This window comes from Nicotiana tabacum, chromosome 14, assembly GCF_000715075.1.
Source record: "Nicotiana tabacum cultivar K326 chromosome 14, ASM71507v2, whole genome shotgun sequence".
Classification (NCBI taxonomy): Eukaryota; Viridiplantae; Streptophyta; class Magnoliopsida; order Solanales; family Solanaceae; genus Nicotiana; species Nicotiana tabacum.
The window spans coordinates 35,815,929-35,829,769 of record NC_134093.1 but is presented as its reverse complement, the minus strand read 5'-3'; the positions used below and the strand labels follow the sequence as shown (position 1 = coordinate 35,829,769).

Genomic DNA, 13,841 nt, shown 5'->3' with positions numbered 1-13,841 from the left:
ATTAGATATCAAAATATATGAAATTTCAAAGAAAACTCAAGAACCTCTAAAATCATAATCAAGCGTCCAAATCCTATTAAACCAAATCCGTTTTGCACCAAAATTTGCAGACAAGTGTCAAATGACAAAACAGACCTATACCAACTCCCAAAGTTAAAATTCGAACCCGGTAGCCATAAAACCAATATACGGTCAAACATAAGAAATTCCAAACCTTCAAATTGCTAGCTTTCAGCAAAATAAGTTGAATCAACTTATTGACTTCAATTCCGAACATACGGCCAAATCCAAAATCACGATACGGCCCCTTCGGGATCGTCAAAATACCGATTCGGGGTCATTTACACAAAATATTGACCGTAGCCAACTCAAGTTGTTTTTAAAGCAAAAAAAAATTATATTTTCTTCAAATTTTTACGTAAAAACATTTCGAAAAAAGACTAGGACTACACACGTAATTCAAGGAACATCAAATGGAACTAATAGAGGTCTCGAAATATAGAATTAAAAGCTAGTACTCAAAACGACCTATCGGATCGTCACAATATATTTTTCACCAATACAATTATGTCCTGCTGTGGCCTAGATGTACAAAAGGGTGTTAATCCCACCTTAGTTAAAAATATTTATTAGTCTTATATAGTCTTATCTTTACTTTGAGCTAGTTTTTACTTTTTAGGATCAAATTAGATCCAAGTTATATTCTATTTACAAAATAGAATGAATCTTTCAATGGTAACTTAAAAAGATTAAACATAATAACATAGTCCCAAAGACTCAATTCGTGAATATCCCAAAAGTCTTACATTTTCTTTTTTCTTCTTTTTTGGGAAGTAGCCTTACATTTTCTTATTTCTAGGTCGACTCTGAGAAAGCCAAAACATAGATATTCCAGTTACCAAAAAACCCCAGCAATAGCAAAAAGTCTCAAATAGGTGTTGCCGGTTTACTAACTTCCAGGAGTAGACCTTGTACCTCCACGTATATGCTACACACAACCGTCAAGATTCTCCCACCCTTTATCTTTTTCTCAAACATTTTTCAAAACTATCCAATAAAATCCAAATTTATATTCAGTCAACACCTCCCAGATTACTTTCTTGAGTAATTTTCTTGAATTGTCCACATTCTTTTCAATTCTAAGGTACTATCAAAGTTTTGATTTTTTTTTTCTTTTGACATTTGAATTCAGTTGATGAGTATAACTGTCAATTGTTTCTGTATGTTTTGTTAAAAAAGTTCCAATCTTTTTGGTGTTTGAAGTTAATTAAAGGTTTGTTCAGCTTACTCAGTTTATTTTGATAGCTAGTGCTTTGGTGGGTGTCTTCATCTGTTATCTATTTGTGTCAATTCCAACCCCGTTTTCTTTTTTATGAAGTTAATCTAGTAGGACATGTAATTTGAATATTGATATTTCAGTGATATTTACATGAATAGACTTAGCTTAGTCTTTTTGAAATTGGCATAATAACTCTTAGTATTTTATTCTTCAGTTTGGTGTAGCATAATATTGGCGTGAGATGAGTTTATAAGTAGTAACATAGTCAGTGAGGATTCATATATCCTCTAATCCCCAACTTGTTTGAGACTGAGGCTTAGTTGTTGTTGTTGTTGCAGTAATTCGGTGTTGCATGGTTAGGTACTCTATGCACTTTGGAGGAAAGTGACAAAAGATAGACCATGAGCAGGTCTAGGAGGTTATTGGATGCTTGTGAAAGTGCAAGGGGAGATGGGATACTAAATATTGATCAAAGAGTTGATGAGGGAACAAGTTGTCTTGATCATGAAATTGCCCACCTCACAAAGATTAGGTCAGACCCACACGGGCGAATGCAACAGCTGCTTCTTGGCAAGAGAAAAGCACCATTTTCACCTGTTAATATGTTGGCTGCCAGGGAAGGGAATTATAGTGGTAGAGGAAGATTTTCATCAGCAGACTGTTGTCATCTTTTGAGCCGGTATCTTCCAACAAATGGCCCTTCTGTAGTTGATCAAATGAGGAGCTGCGCTTATGTTTCACAGTTTTCATCAGACGGTTCTCTTTTTGTCGCGGGATTTCAGGTTTTGGTCTATCTAGCTGAATTTTCTATTTCCAGTAAGTATAGAGAGATCTTACCTATGTTTTATGTCCATTGCCAGTTATGATCTTATTGTCGTTCTTCCTGGAAACAGGAAAGTCATATTAGGATATATAATGTTGATCGAGGCTGGAAAATCCAAAAGGATATTACAGCAAGAAGTTTACGATGGACAATCACTGATACGTCGCTTTCTCCAGACCAGCGTTTTCTTGTAAGTTCGTAAAGACTAACACAATTTTGTGCATAATTAGTCGTTGTCCATGTAATTATAATTGGGATTTGGTTGGTTCTTATGATTATCATAAAATTGGGCTACTTTATTTCTTTTTGTTTCAACAGATTCTGTGATTTTGAGGATGAGCTTTGTTTTTCTTGTTACATCATGGAAAGTATTTTCAGTCTGACATTATCGCAAGCTCTTAAATATTTGATGCAGCTGTAGCTTGTTGAATTTGATTAACACAACATCTAGTCCACCGTGTTTTTCCGCTGTCACTTCTTCTGTCACAATTCTGAGTTGGTTTTTATTTGTTGATAACAGGTTTATTCCAGTATGTCACCCATTGTCCATATTGTTGATGTTGGATCTGGTATGAAACAGTCTGTTGCAAATGTTACGGTATGTTTTACTTGTTATGTCAAAACATGTAAAAGATAGAAAACTATAATTTGACAACATATCCTGCTTCTTTGCTGCACTATTGTATCACCATTTAACATCATAAACGTCAGTTTTGGGTACTTATGCAAATACAGAGAAAATAAGTTTGCCAGTATTATGGTCTTCAAATGAAGAATCTGAAGTGTTAGCGTATGATTTCTGATATTCCCTAAACGACTAGTGCAGACATCATTTGCTTCCCCTTTCTTTTTAGGGCAATTAAGGTGATGCTGCCAATTTAATGTATCCTATACACCTTGTTATATTAGTTGGTTCAGCAAGAGGTGTTATGCTGTGCCTCGTTTTATAATAGTGCCATTGTAATTGACATTTGGCATGCAGTCGGAGGTCTTATTTAAGGGTTTCATTGGGTATGAAACATTGTGTATCATGACTGTCATAGTGGACTTCTATCGTCAATGACCTCAAGCGTCCATCTAGGTTTTTGATAACCATATCAAAGGCTTCATGTAGTATAATAGAGTTGTTCTTAGGTGTGATAGTAGTAATTTTAAACTTCTTTTACATTTGCAAGATCAATAAAGTAAAAAATACACCAAGAATACTAGATTTTACAGTTTCTTACTTCAGTTATGCATACTTTTGAATCCTCTTACATCACGCCTTCTCATTCTTTTGCATGCACTAATGCAAAATAATGCTGGGGTGGGTATAAACAACAAAAGGTTCTTGCTTTGTTTTGTGGTATCATGGATAGCCATATCTCGTTTGGGACTCTCAATTCTTGTCACTATTTCTAAAAGAGGCTTTATGCTGAAGGTTATCATCAACCACATGATGACAGTATCTAATACATTGCAGTTCAGCAATACTTCAGATCAGTTTCTAGTAAATTTTTGACTAGTGTCTTTAAATTCTTTTAGCTAGATTTCCAAATCTATGATCAAAAGCAAAATAGTTTTGAAGCTCTATTGGATGGCTGACCCCGGAAACCGTCTTTAGATCTTCTATAGATGGGAAGCTGTTATATAAAAGTCTGACCCCAGTAGTCCTCTTTAGATCTCCTATAGATGGGTAGCTGTTTTACAAAAAGATTTAGTAATTGGGTAGATGAGATTTGGCTGCATTTGTCTGAAAGTTCAATTTTAGGAAGCATCTGGTCCTTGATTATATGGCCATCCATCTTGACTTGGCTCAAAGTCATTATCAAGACAGCTAAATTTTTGAGCAAATAGTTCATGAGCTTTGGCGTATCTAAATCTGGTATTTCCTCTTTTTATGCAGGAAATTCATGAAGGCTTGGAATTTTCTTCCCTTACCGATGATTATGACGATTATTCATTTGGAATATTCTCTGTGAAGTTTTCTACTGATGGGCGAGAACTTGTTGCTGGCAGCAGCGATAATTCAATATATGTTTATGATCTTGAAGCAAGAAGGCCAAGTCTTCAAATTCCAGCTCATAAGGTATCGTAATATGTTCTTTTAGTAGTAGCAGATATGGCTAATCAGCCATCTTAGTTTGATCTCTGTACGGTGTATTTGCTAAGTGTATCTTCCCGTGAAATAAAACTGGGTATGCCTCTGAATTGGGCATCTTAATAAATGTTTCCATCATCAGGTGAATTATGTTCAATACTTTTTCATATCTAGCTTTCCTTCCCAAAATGTGTGCATTGTATCTAGTTAAGCATTTCTTTTCCCTTTTCTTTTGGCGAGGGAAAGAGTTGAGCCGACAGAAGTTAATTGCAAGTGAGTATTTCCCCTTATTAATTGTCACTTCTTTCTGTGTTCTTGGTGATTGGTGGCTGTTTCACCCAATCACTTTCCTGAAAGAGGAAATTAGTATTTGACCATGATGATGGAACTTCTGACTCATGGAGTTGATGTTGATTTCTGTGCTCAGTATATGCATAGTAAATTGTTTCTTTAACAAGCAGGTTCCTAGGATATCAGAATAGAACTTATTTTGGTGGCACAATTTTTTACCTTCTTGCGCCATGTTTCTGAATTACTTTAAGTTGCTAATCTCCTCAAGAACTTGAATTCACAAATTTGACCAAAATATCCACTGAACTTGGCCATCTGGTTTTGAGAACTCACGAAGTGGGTGTCTTAGGCTGAATATATGTATCATGTGTTATAATAGAAGTCTTTTATCTACTCTTCAGGTTCTTAGATTTAGATGTCCAGATGTGCAAGCATTTTGTAATTTGCTCGGCGTTTTTCATTGCAGTCTGATGTCAATGCTGTATGCTTTGCTGATGAGACTGGACACCTCATATATTCTGGAAGCGATGATAGCCTGTGTAAGGTAAGTTTTATCCAACTTTTTGATGGACTTTTGGTGACCATTTTCTGGACCATCCGTTCTATTATTTAACCAACCCCAGACTGGCAAAATGGCTTCTTATTAAAGTATATTTCATGATGCTGTTCTGTTTTAACGTTCGGATATGTGGGTCATATGGAACCTTTTGACTTATATTTTTGTTTACGGATGGTGGTGTAATCCCATTAATATGAGCGTTAAACCCCTTAATGATTCTGATAGTTTGTAGTTAAACAATGCTTGTTTTTATCTAGCATTGGAGGGTTCTTTGGGATTCTCATGGACAGCCAAAATACTATTGTTGTTTCGTTGCTTAGAATTTGCAAGTATATATCTGTTTGATTGAGGAAGGATTCTTGATCAGGTTTGGGACAGGCGTTGCTTTGGTACTAGAGGGCTAGCAGCTGGAGTTCTCATTGGACATCTAGAAGGCATTACATATATTGACACTCGTGGAGATGGCCGGTATCTTATCTCAAATGGGAAAGATCAGGCTATCAAACTCTGGGATATAAGGAAAATGTCTTCTAACATTAATTAGTATGTCTCACTTGATCCTTTTGTCTCCTTTTTTTCTTTTCTTTATTTTGTTTTGTCCATCCTCCTTTTCCTACTTTTTCCTCGCCACATCTTCCTCTTCTCCTCCTCATGGGCATAATTAGTGCTTGAATTGGTTCTTTTCTATCCAATAATGGTTCAGTACATGACTAATCAGTGCATTTGAGTCTTGAGGAAACACTTTTCATTGCTGATTTTCTTTCTCCTCTATCACAGAGAATTATTTGACCTCTTTTTTCAGATCGTAGGTTTATTGGCAAAGAAGATCTCATTGGCATTGCTAATAATTCTACTTTCTTTTCTGTAGCTCCCCAAGGCCTAGAAGTTATGACTGGGATTACAGATGGATGGACTACCCGGAACATGTTAGAAACAAGAGAAACCCACATGACCTGTCATTGGCTACTTATAAAGGCCACAAAGTCTTGCGCACTCTTATACGCTGTTATTTCTCTCCTGCACACAGGTTGGTGGTTCATGGTATTCTTTGTGTTGGTCAAGTTTCTCTTTGCTAAACATTTTCTGATTATAAAATTTGGCCAACGGACTTGCTTCTATAAGTATAGTTGTCATCTTCGGAATTTTAGTGCCTCTGCATATCATAATTGTTTCTCTGCAGCGGCTCAAGAAATTCCAGTTTTTTGATTGCTTAAGTTTTTGGGGTGTTCTATTGATGTCTAGTAGTCCTGTAATTGGAATCACTTTTGTCTCTTGTCGTGATTTCTTAAGTTCATTGTTTGTGAGACATCTTCACCTAAGACCGGGGAAGGGCTGAACCACAAGGGTCTATTGTACGCAGCCTTACCCTGCATTTCTGCAAGAGGCTGTTTCCATGGCTCGAACCCGTGACCTCCTGGTCACATGGCAGCAACTTTACCCGAAATGCCAAGGCTCCCCTTCATCTTCACCTAAGACCAATGTGCAATATTTGCTTGGTATAATTAACATTAACAGTTAATATGAGGAATTACTTCAGTTTTTAATATGAATAGTTTTATCATGATTCATGAATCTATTAACCTGGGAATCGTGTGTTTTATAGGATGTTGCTTTTTGATGCTTTGATTCTTCTATTTGATGACATCTGCAGAAGAATGTCTAATCTGCAAAAGTTTTATTCTTGCAGCACAGGGCAAAAGTTCATCTATACTGGATTAGCCGATTCATCTGTTTATATCTATGATGTGGTATGCTTGGAGCTTTATACCGTTATTTGATCTGCTCTTTTTTCTTTTCAACACCTTACTTTCTTGCTTCATACATCATAAGCTGATATATTAGGTTCATTAGCTTGTGAATCTTTTGTCTAAATCTGCTCATTTCTTTTGATAACTTGGATATATGCATTCTGCATGTAGCTAGGAATTTCTGCAGCTTTGAGTGGTTGGATATCTTTAGGCCAATTACTGATGACTGGATAATCTGAGCGGAACTATGGTCTTGAACTCCGTTTTCTCTAACTTGATGATTAAGCATGAAATAACGTCAGAAATGTTATGTCTCCATTTTGATGATCAATGATAGCAAAAAAAGGTTTGCTAATCAGGGTTCAGGCATTTTCCCCATTTGATTAAGTAGTTTTGAGCATGAAGGAAATTATCACTCTTCCCACGAATTGTATGTCTACTATGCCTTTCATATAGTTACTTCGAATGTATATATGCTTTATATGAGGGTCAAGCTGCACACCTCGCATATAATTTTTTGTTTTGTTTTGTGGCGGGATTACACAAGGTGTCGGCTCTCAGCCTATTTTGATTTGCCTCGACAATGGACGCACTGACGCGCCACATTCAAGGGGAGGTGTCATGGTGTATGTTATTTGCAGATGATATTTTACTGATTGACGAGACGCGAAGCGGTGTAAACGCGAGACTGGAGGTTTGGAGACAGACACTAGAATCTAAAGGGTTAAAGTTGAGTAGGACCAAGACAGAATACTTGGAGTGCAAGTTCAGTGACAGGACCAGTGAAGCGGACGGAGTTGTGAAGCTTGATATACAAGTTATCCCTAAGAGAGATAGTTTCAAGTACCTTGGGTCTATCATCCAAGGAAATGGGGAGGTAGACGAGGATGTTGCACATCGTATTGGAGCGGGGTGGGTGAAGTGGAGACTAGCATATGGTGTTTTATGCGATAAGAATGTGCCACCTAAATTTAAAGGCACGTTTTACAGAATGGTGGTTAGACCGACTATATTGTATGGGACTGAGTGTTGGCCAGTCAAGAACTCGCATATCCAGAAGATGAAAGTAGCAGATATGAGGATGTTGAGATGGATGTGCGGGCATACCGGGATGGATATGATTAGGAATGAAGATATTTGGGCCAGAGTGGGAGTGTATTCAGTGGAGGACAAGATGCGGGAAGCTAGGCTTAGATGGTTTGGGCATGTTAAGAGGAGAAACACATATGACCCAGTGAGGAGATGTGGGAGGTTGGCACTGGAGGGGCTGAGAAGAGGTAGAGATCGACCAAAGAAGTATTAGAGAGGTAATTAGGCAGGATATAACGTTATTTCAGCTTACCGAGGACATGACCCTTGATAGGAAGGTGTGAAGGTCGAGAATCAAGGTAGACGGTTAGTAGGCAGTCGAGAGTATTAGTGTTAGTCTTCTATTCTATTATTGTTAGATTTTTTTTAGTATTACTTGTTCCTTTCGTTTCGTTTTCTTACTATCTTCTTGTTGTTATTGCTTGGTGCTATTGCTTTTCTTCTCGTCTTTCGTAAGTCGAGGGTCTATTGGAAACTCTACCTTCAAGGTGGGAGTAAGGTCTGCGTACACACTACCCTCCCCAAACCTCACTTGTGGGATTATACTGGGTTTGTTGTTGTTGCTTTATGGGATAATGGGTGGTATCTGTGCCAGCCTCCTCGTGCTGCATTTTGGGAGCATTAACTTTTGTTCTGAAAAAATGGACTTGATAACATCTTGTATATCATGCATTTCTTTCATTCCATTTGTAGGTGAGTGGAGCTCAGGTTGCTAAACTTGATTACCATCAGGAACCAGTGAGAGATTGCAACTGGCACCCTTACTACCCCATGCTTGTTAGCTCCGGGTGGGATGGTATTATTGCTGACTGGGAATTTCCTGGTACTGGTGCAAGCTCATTGCCAGTGAAGCCGCGGGCCAGACGGTGGGGGAGATTTTAAACTGCTACTAGCAGCATCTAGAAAGATGTTTTTTTTGCAGTCTGCTGATTGAAATTTGCAAAGCTCAAGTCTGTCCATGTTCTTTCTGCATTGGTAAATGTTCAGCTATGGACATGTTAGACACATGTACATGTGTAAATTTGCATCACTATACTCTGGTTGTCCCTAAAGGGTATAGTCCAATGGCCAATAGGTCAAAACTGTAGTGTCACAAGTTCGAATAATAATGGTTGCCTAGTTTGGCATTCTCAACTCAAGACTGTTAACTATTATGTGAAAAAGGAAGTATTGTACATCACTCAAATAAGTTGATATTACAAGTGTTATTGAATTTTTTTGAAAGATTCCTGTGAAAAATTACATTTACATTCACCGGATCGTTAAGTGTATGTCATGTACATCTTTTTGTTTTTCATGGACTTTTATCGCTCAATAGTAATTAGTAACTATATTCTTGTGCACGACTATAAATCTAGTTGGGATTGACATATGAGTCCTTCATAAGATCGTACACAACATATCTAGTAAAATCTCACATAGTGGGTATGTGGAGGGTAGTGTGAATGCAGACCTTACCCCCTACCTTGTGGGGATAGAGAGACTGTTTCTAATAGATCATCGGCTCAATAAAACATAAGCAAAACTGTAATGAAAAGAAAAACGACAAGAAAGATTAATAGCAGAAATAAGACCAACAAAATGTGAGAGTACGTACTAATACTACGGTTATGAATAAGGAAAACACTCGGTTACCTAACTTTTTACCCTAACTCTCGACCTTCACACTTTTTTATTAAGGGTCATGTCCTCGGTAAACTGGAGCATCGCCATGTATTGCCCAATCATCTCTACGCAATACTTCTTCAGCCTTCCCATACCTCTCCTTAGGCCCTCCACGGCCAACCTCTCACATCTCCTCACCGGGACATTTGTGTCTATTCTCTTCACATGTTCGAACCATCTAAGTCTCGCTTCCCCCATCTTGTCTTCCACAGGGACCGCGCCCACTTTGTCCCGAATATATAACTTCATTCCTAATTCTATCAATCGTGGTATGCCCGCACATCCATCTCAACATCCTTACTTTTGCTATCTTCAACTTCTAGATATGGGAGCCATAAGATCATACACGTGCGTACAAATTTAGTAACGGGACTGAAATGTTCAACTTTCTCGCATTTTTTATTTTTGTAATTTGTTAAAAGAAAATTGTGAAAAAGTAGCTAGGTTTTTTCAACATCTGTGAATAGCAGTTAAACTTATCTTCACTGTACTTCCCAACAAATTAGTTTCCACGTAGAACTCACAAAAGAATTTTGATAATGGATGTAAATGTGAGAATTCTTCTTCTTTTCGTTTATTTTGGTTTATTGCAGCTTTTTCAGTTGGAAAAATTAGGAAGAGAATATCTTTTTAGAGAATGCACAAGTTGTATTAGGCTACTTAAGGCCACTTGATAATTACAACCACCAAATACATCTTTATTTATACTATCTGAAACAAAAGAAAACTTCTGGGTAATTTTTTCATCTACTTTATCCTTTTATTTCCAAGGAATTCATCATTGGATTTCAATCGTTTTACCGTAGAGTTTTAATTTAGTAATTTCCTTTCATGTTGTATAATTGGTGTTAGAATTGAAATTGTCAATCAATAAATTTTGAAGGTATTGTGACTCTCCATCATTAACAACCATTGAAAAGCTTCAAAGCTTTGAATTCAAATTAGCGTTTCCAAAAAAACATTATTTTTTTTAATTGTGTGTTGTTGCAAACAATTAAAAATATTTTTTCGAGTTTAGATCTCAATTTTGAGGCTGTTTGGTAAAGATTAGAGTTGATTTCGGCTGGATTTTAACTCGAAGAAGAAGAACACATGACATACAATATACATACAAAATATGTAGTTATATTATTTTTATTTGAATGTTGTATGACAATTGAAAATAATTGTATAATGTACGAATCGTTGTATAAAATTTGTATTTAAGCTGTAAATATCTCTTTACATAAAGTTGTTGATATGTATTAAATTTGTATTAAGAGGGAAAGTTTTTATTGAAATTTAGAGAGGAAGAAGAAAACACCACATATAAAATATATACAAATCATATACAAAATATATATAAAAAATATTATATAAAATTTGTATTTAAGTTGTATGAAAATAGAAGTACAGAAATCAGAATTGCCAAAAAATTAAAACTAACGATGTGAAATTAATGAAAGGAAAGGAAAAGAAGTAAACTTTTGAAATGCTGCTTTGAGTGGTTAGAATTTACATACTGGAAGGGAAGCCCAGAGCAGATATAATTCATCTTTTCATCCCTATACCTATTTATGCAAAATGGAGAAGAAAAGAAGATAGATAGAATCAATATCTCTCTTTCATGTCCACATAATGTTTCTCCGAAACAAAAACACTTGTTTAGTTTGTCCCTCTTTTTCCCTTTTTAATCTAAATACAGGAATTCTTTGGCTTTATTCGGAAACTAAGGAAGGCAATAGTAATATTTGTAGATTCAATATTCATCTCTCCATGCTTTTGGTTGGAGAGAGACAGCAGAGAATATGAAAAATGAGAGGAGAAAAAAAAGAAAAAGGATATAATTGAATTTCCTAATTTAAGATACTAATTATAGATTGTATATAAATTGTAAGCAAACTACAGTTAGGGCGGGTAATATACAAATTTAGGATAATTTTAATAAATTAATTTCAAATATTGTATAGGAACGAAAATATACTTGGTTTAATAAACTATAAAAGTTTAGTACAAGTGAATAGTGATAAGGAATATCCAAGAGAGTACAATAAGATTACAGTTCATACATTTACTCGTTGTGGGATTTTAAAAAATGTACGATGAAAGAACTTAATTTAAACACCTACTTTTGTAGGGGTTATATGTATTTTTTACATTTGCTAGTAATGTCTGATTTATCATTTGTTCTACATTTTTTTCTATTTTAATACTGATTCATATCCATGCTTACCACAAAATTTGATGTAATTGTTTATTATTCTTTTCTGGAAATTCTTTGCGACTAATATTTGTGTCTATCAAAAAAAGCAATCCAAATGAGACACATAATCTCTTTTTTGGTCAACGGTATATATATATATATATTTATATATATATATATATATATATATATATATATATATATATATATATATATAACTAAAAATTCAATAACTTTTCTAATTGGGGGTACTGCAGTTCCCTAAAACAGCCACGTTTTGTTCAATTGTATCAATATTACATGCCAAAAAATTCCTAACTACTTCAGTTCCTAGGATGTCTGATACATCATTTGCAAACATCGGAAGAACTTCTAGCATGATAGTTCTACCCAAAAAAAATTAAATTTGCAGCCTCATTTGCCAGTACATCAGTCACTCTATTCTGCTCCCTGTAATTGTGTCTCACCACCACCTTGTCCATCATTTGCATCAATAACCTGCATTCACAAATCATAGGATCATAAGTTATATTGCATGTGAGTAGCATTTTTATTACTTCAGCCGAATCTGTAACTACTAGCTATGTCCAAAGGAACCCATCCATTTTGTTCTGCTATTTGGATACCCTTTAGCAATGATTTTAGTTCTGCCATGGTGTTGGTGGTGTGTGGTATATTTTCCATATAATCCATAATCCAATCCCCATTATGATTCTTGAATATCCCACCAATTCCCCTAATGCCTGAGTTGCTCTTGGCAGCCCCATCCGTGTTGAGTTTATAGTGCCCTCTCATGGGGGCTCCCATTTAACTCTGGTATGGAATGGCTTCCTGATAACACCTTTTTGTGCTAATATATAGTACTCTGTTGATTTGGAGATGATATTTTTTGCTGAGATGTTATCTTTCTTATTATTGAAAAGGTTGTGGTTTCTTGCTAGCCAGATGTGTCAGAAGCAAAAAAGGAAGGATGTTTTCCTAGGGGATAATATTATTACAGGATAGCTTCTTTATCTTGTTTCAGGTTGCTGGCCAGAGCTGTGCTGATAAGATGGGATTTAACTGCTGGCTTTCAGTAGTACCCTTGGCTAATAATTCATGCCAGAATTGGGTTGCATTGGGGCATTCAAAAAAGATGTGGTCACTGGTTTCAGGCATTGTTGAGCAAAAACAACATTGAGGGTTGCAATTAACCCCAATTTTGTGCAGGAAAGCTTCAGTGGGCAGCATATCTAGAGCAAGCAGCCAGATGAAGTTTTCTATTTTGTTATGAACTTTTAAATTCCAAATCCAATTGAAGTTACCTTCCTCCCATTTCAACAGATTCTCATTATTGTTGCTAAGGAAGGTATATGTTGATTTGGTGGTGAAAGATCCGTTTGGAGTCAGCCCCCAAATTAGCCTGTCTTCCTTGGCAGAGTTAGGAGGGATGAAGGTTGATTTGATCAAGTTAGTAATATTCTCAGGTATGTCAATGGAGATGGATGAGGTATCCTAGTTCCCAGAATTGTAGATGGTGTCCACTTTGGTAGCCATGTCATTTGGGGTTAATGGACCTTCAATCATGTCCTTAATTGCTGGTTGGTTTGGGTTCTAGGCATCATTGATGAAGCTCACCCTTTTCCTTGTGGACAATCCATCTACTGGCCTTGTTACATGTATCCTAACCTTTGAGAATACATTGCCAGATTGGAGATTTGGGCTTCTTAGGGGTATGGTTCCAGTTACAGTGCTTAGAGGATAGGACTCTAGCCCATAAACTGGAGGTGTTATGGTGAATCCTCCAGGCCAGCCCAGCATGGGAGGCTTTATTCTTAAATTCAGCTTTCTGCAAACCCAGCCCAACATTTGACTTCTGCCTAGTGACTTTGTCCCAGCTAACCAGGTGTATTTTTTTCTTGTTTGGAGTGGTGCCCCAGATAAAATTCCTCTGAATTCTATCAATTTGGTTTGTAGTCTTGGTGGGTAATTTGATGTATTGTATAACATGGCTTGGGATACTGCTGAGGGAGGCTTTGGCAAGGATGATTCTTTCAGTCATGTTTAGACAATTTGTTTTTCCGCCAGCTAGTTTGGATTGTATATTGTCTAGTATGACTTGGAAGTCACTACTGGTGGGTCTCCT

At 36.4% G+C, this 13,841-nt stretch overlaps 1 protein-coding gene across 2 annotated transcripts; it reads left to right on the top strand.

Moving 5' to 3' along the window:
- Positions 1 to 853: 853 nt before the first annotated feature.
- LOC107823346 (LEC14B homolog) lies at positions 854 to 9,093 on the top strand. 2 transcript variants are annotated; one of them, XM_016649972.2, is made up of 10 exons: positions 854 to 1,144; positions 1,618 to 2,061; positions 2,173 to 2,292; positions 2,623 to 2,700; positions 3,988 to 4,170; positions 4,940 to 5,017; positions 5,400 to 5,575; positions 5,901 to 6,059; positions 6,720 to 6,780; positions 8,563 to 9,093. In XM_016649972.2, exons 2-10 carry the CDS (start codon positions 1,681 to 1,683, stop codon positions 8,749 to 8,751), a joined length of 1,425 nt encoding a protein of 474 aa, XP_016505458.1. In that variant the 5' UTR covers positions 854 to 1,144; positions 1,618 to 1,680; the 3' UTR covers positions 8,752 to 9,093. The 2 variants fall into 2 exon arrangements, with proteins under 2 accessions (XP_016505458.1, XP_075085593.1); XM_075229492.1 differs by lacking the exon at positions 6,720 to 6,780 and having other exon boundaries at positions 8,563 to 8,698.
- The last annotated feature ends 4,748 nt before the right edge of the window (positions 9,094 to 13,841 follow it).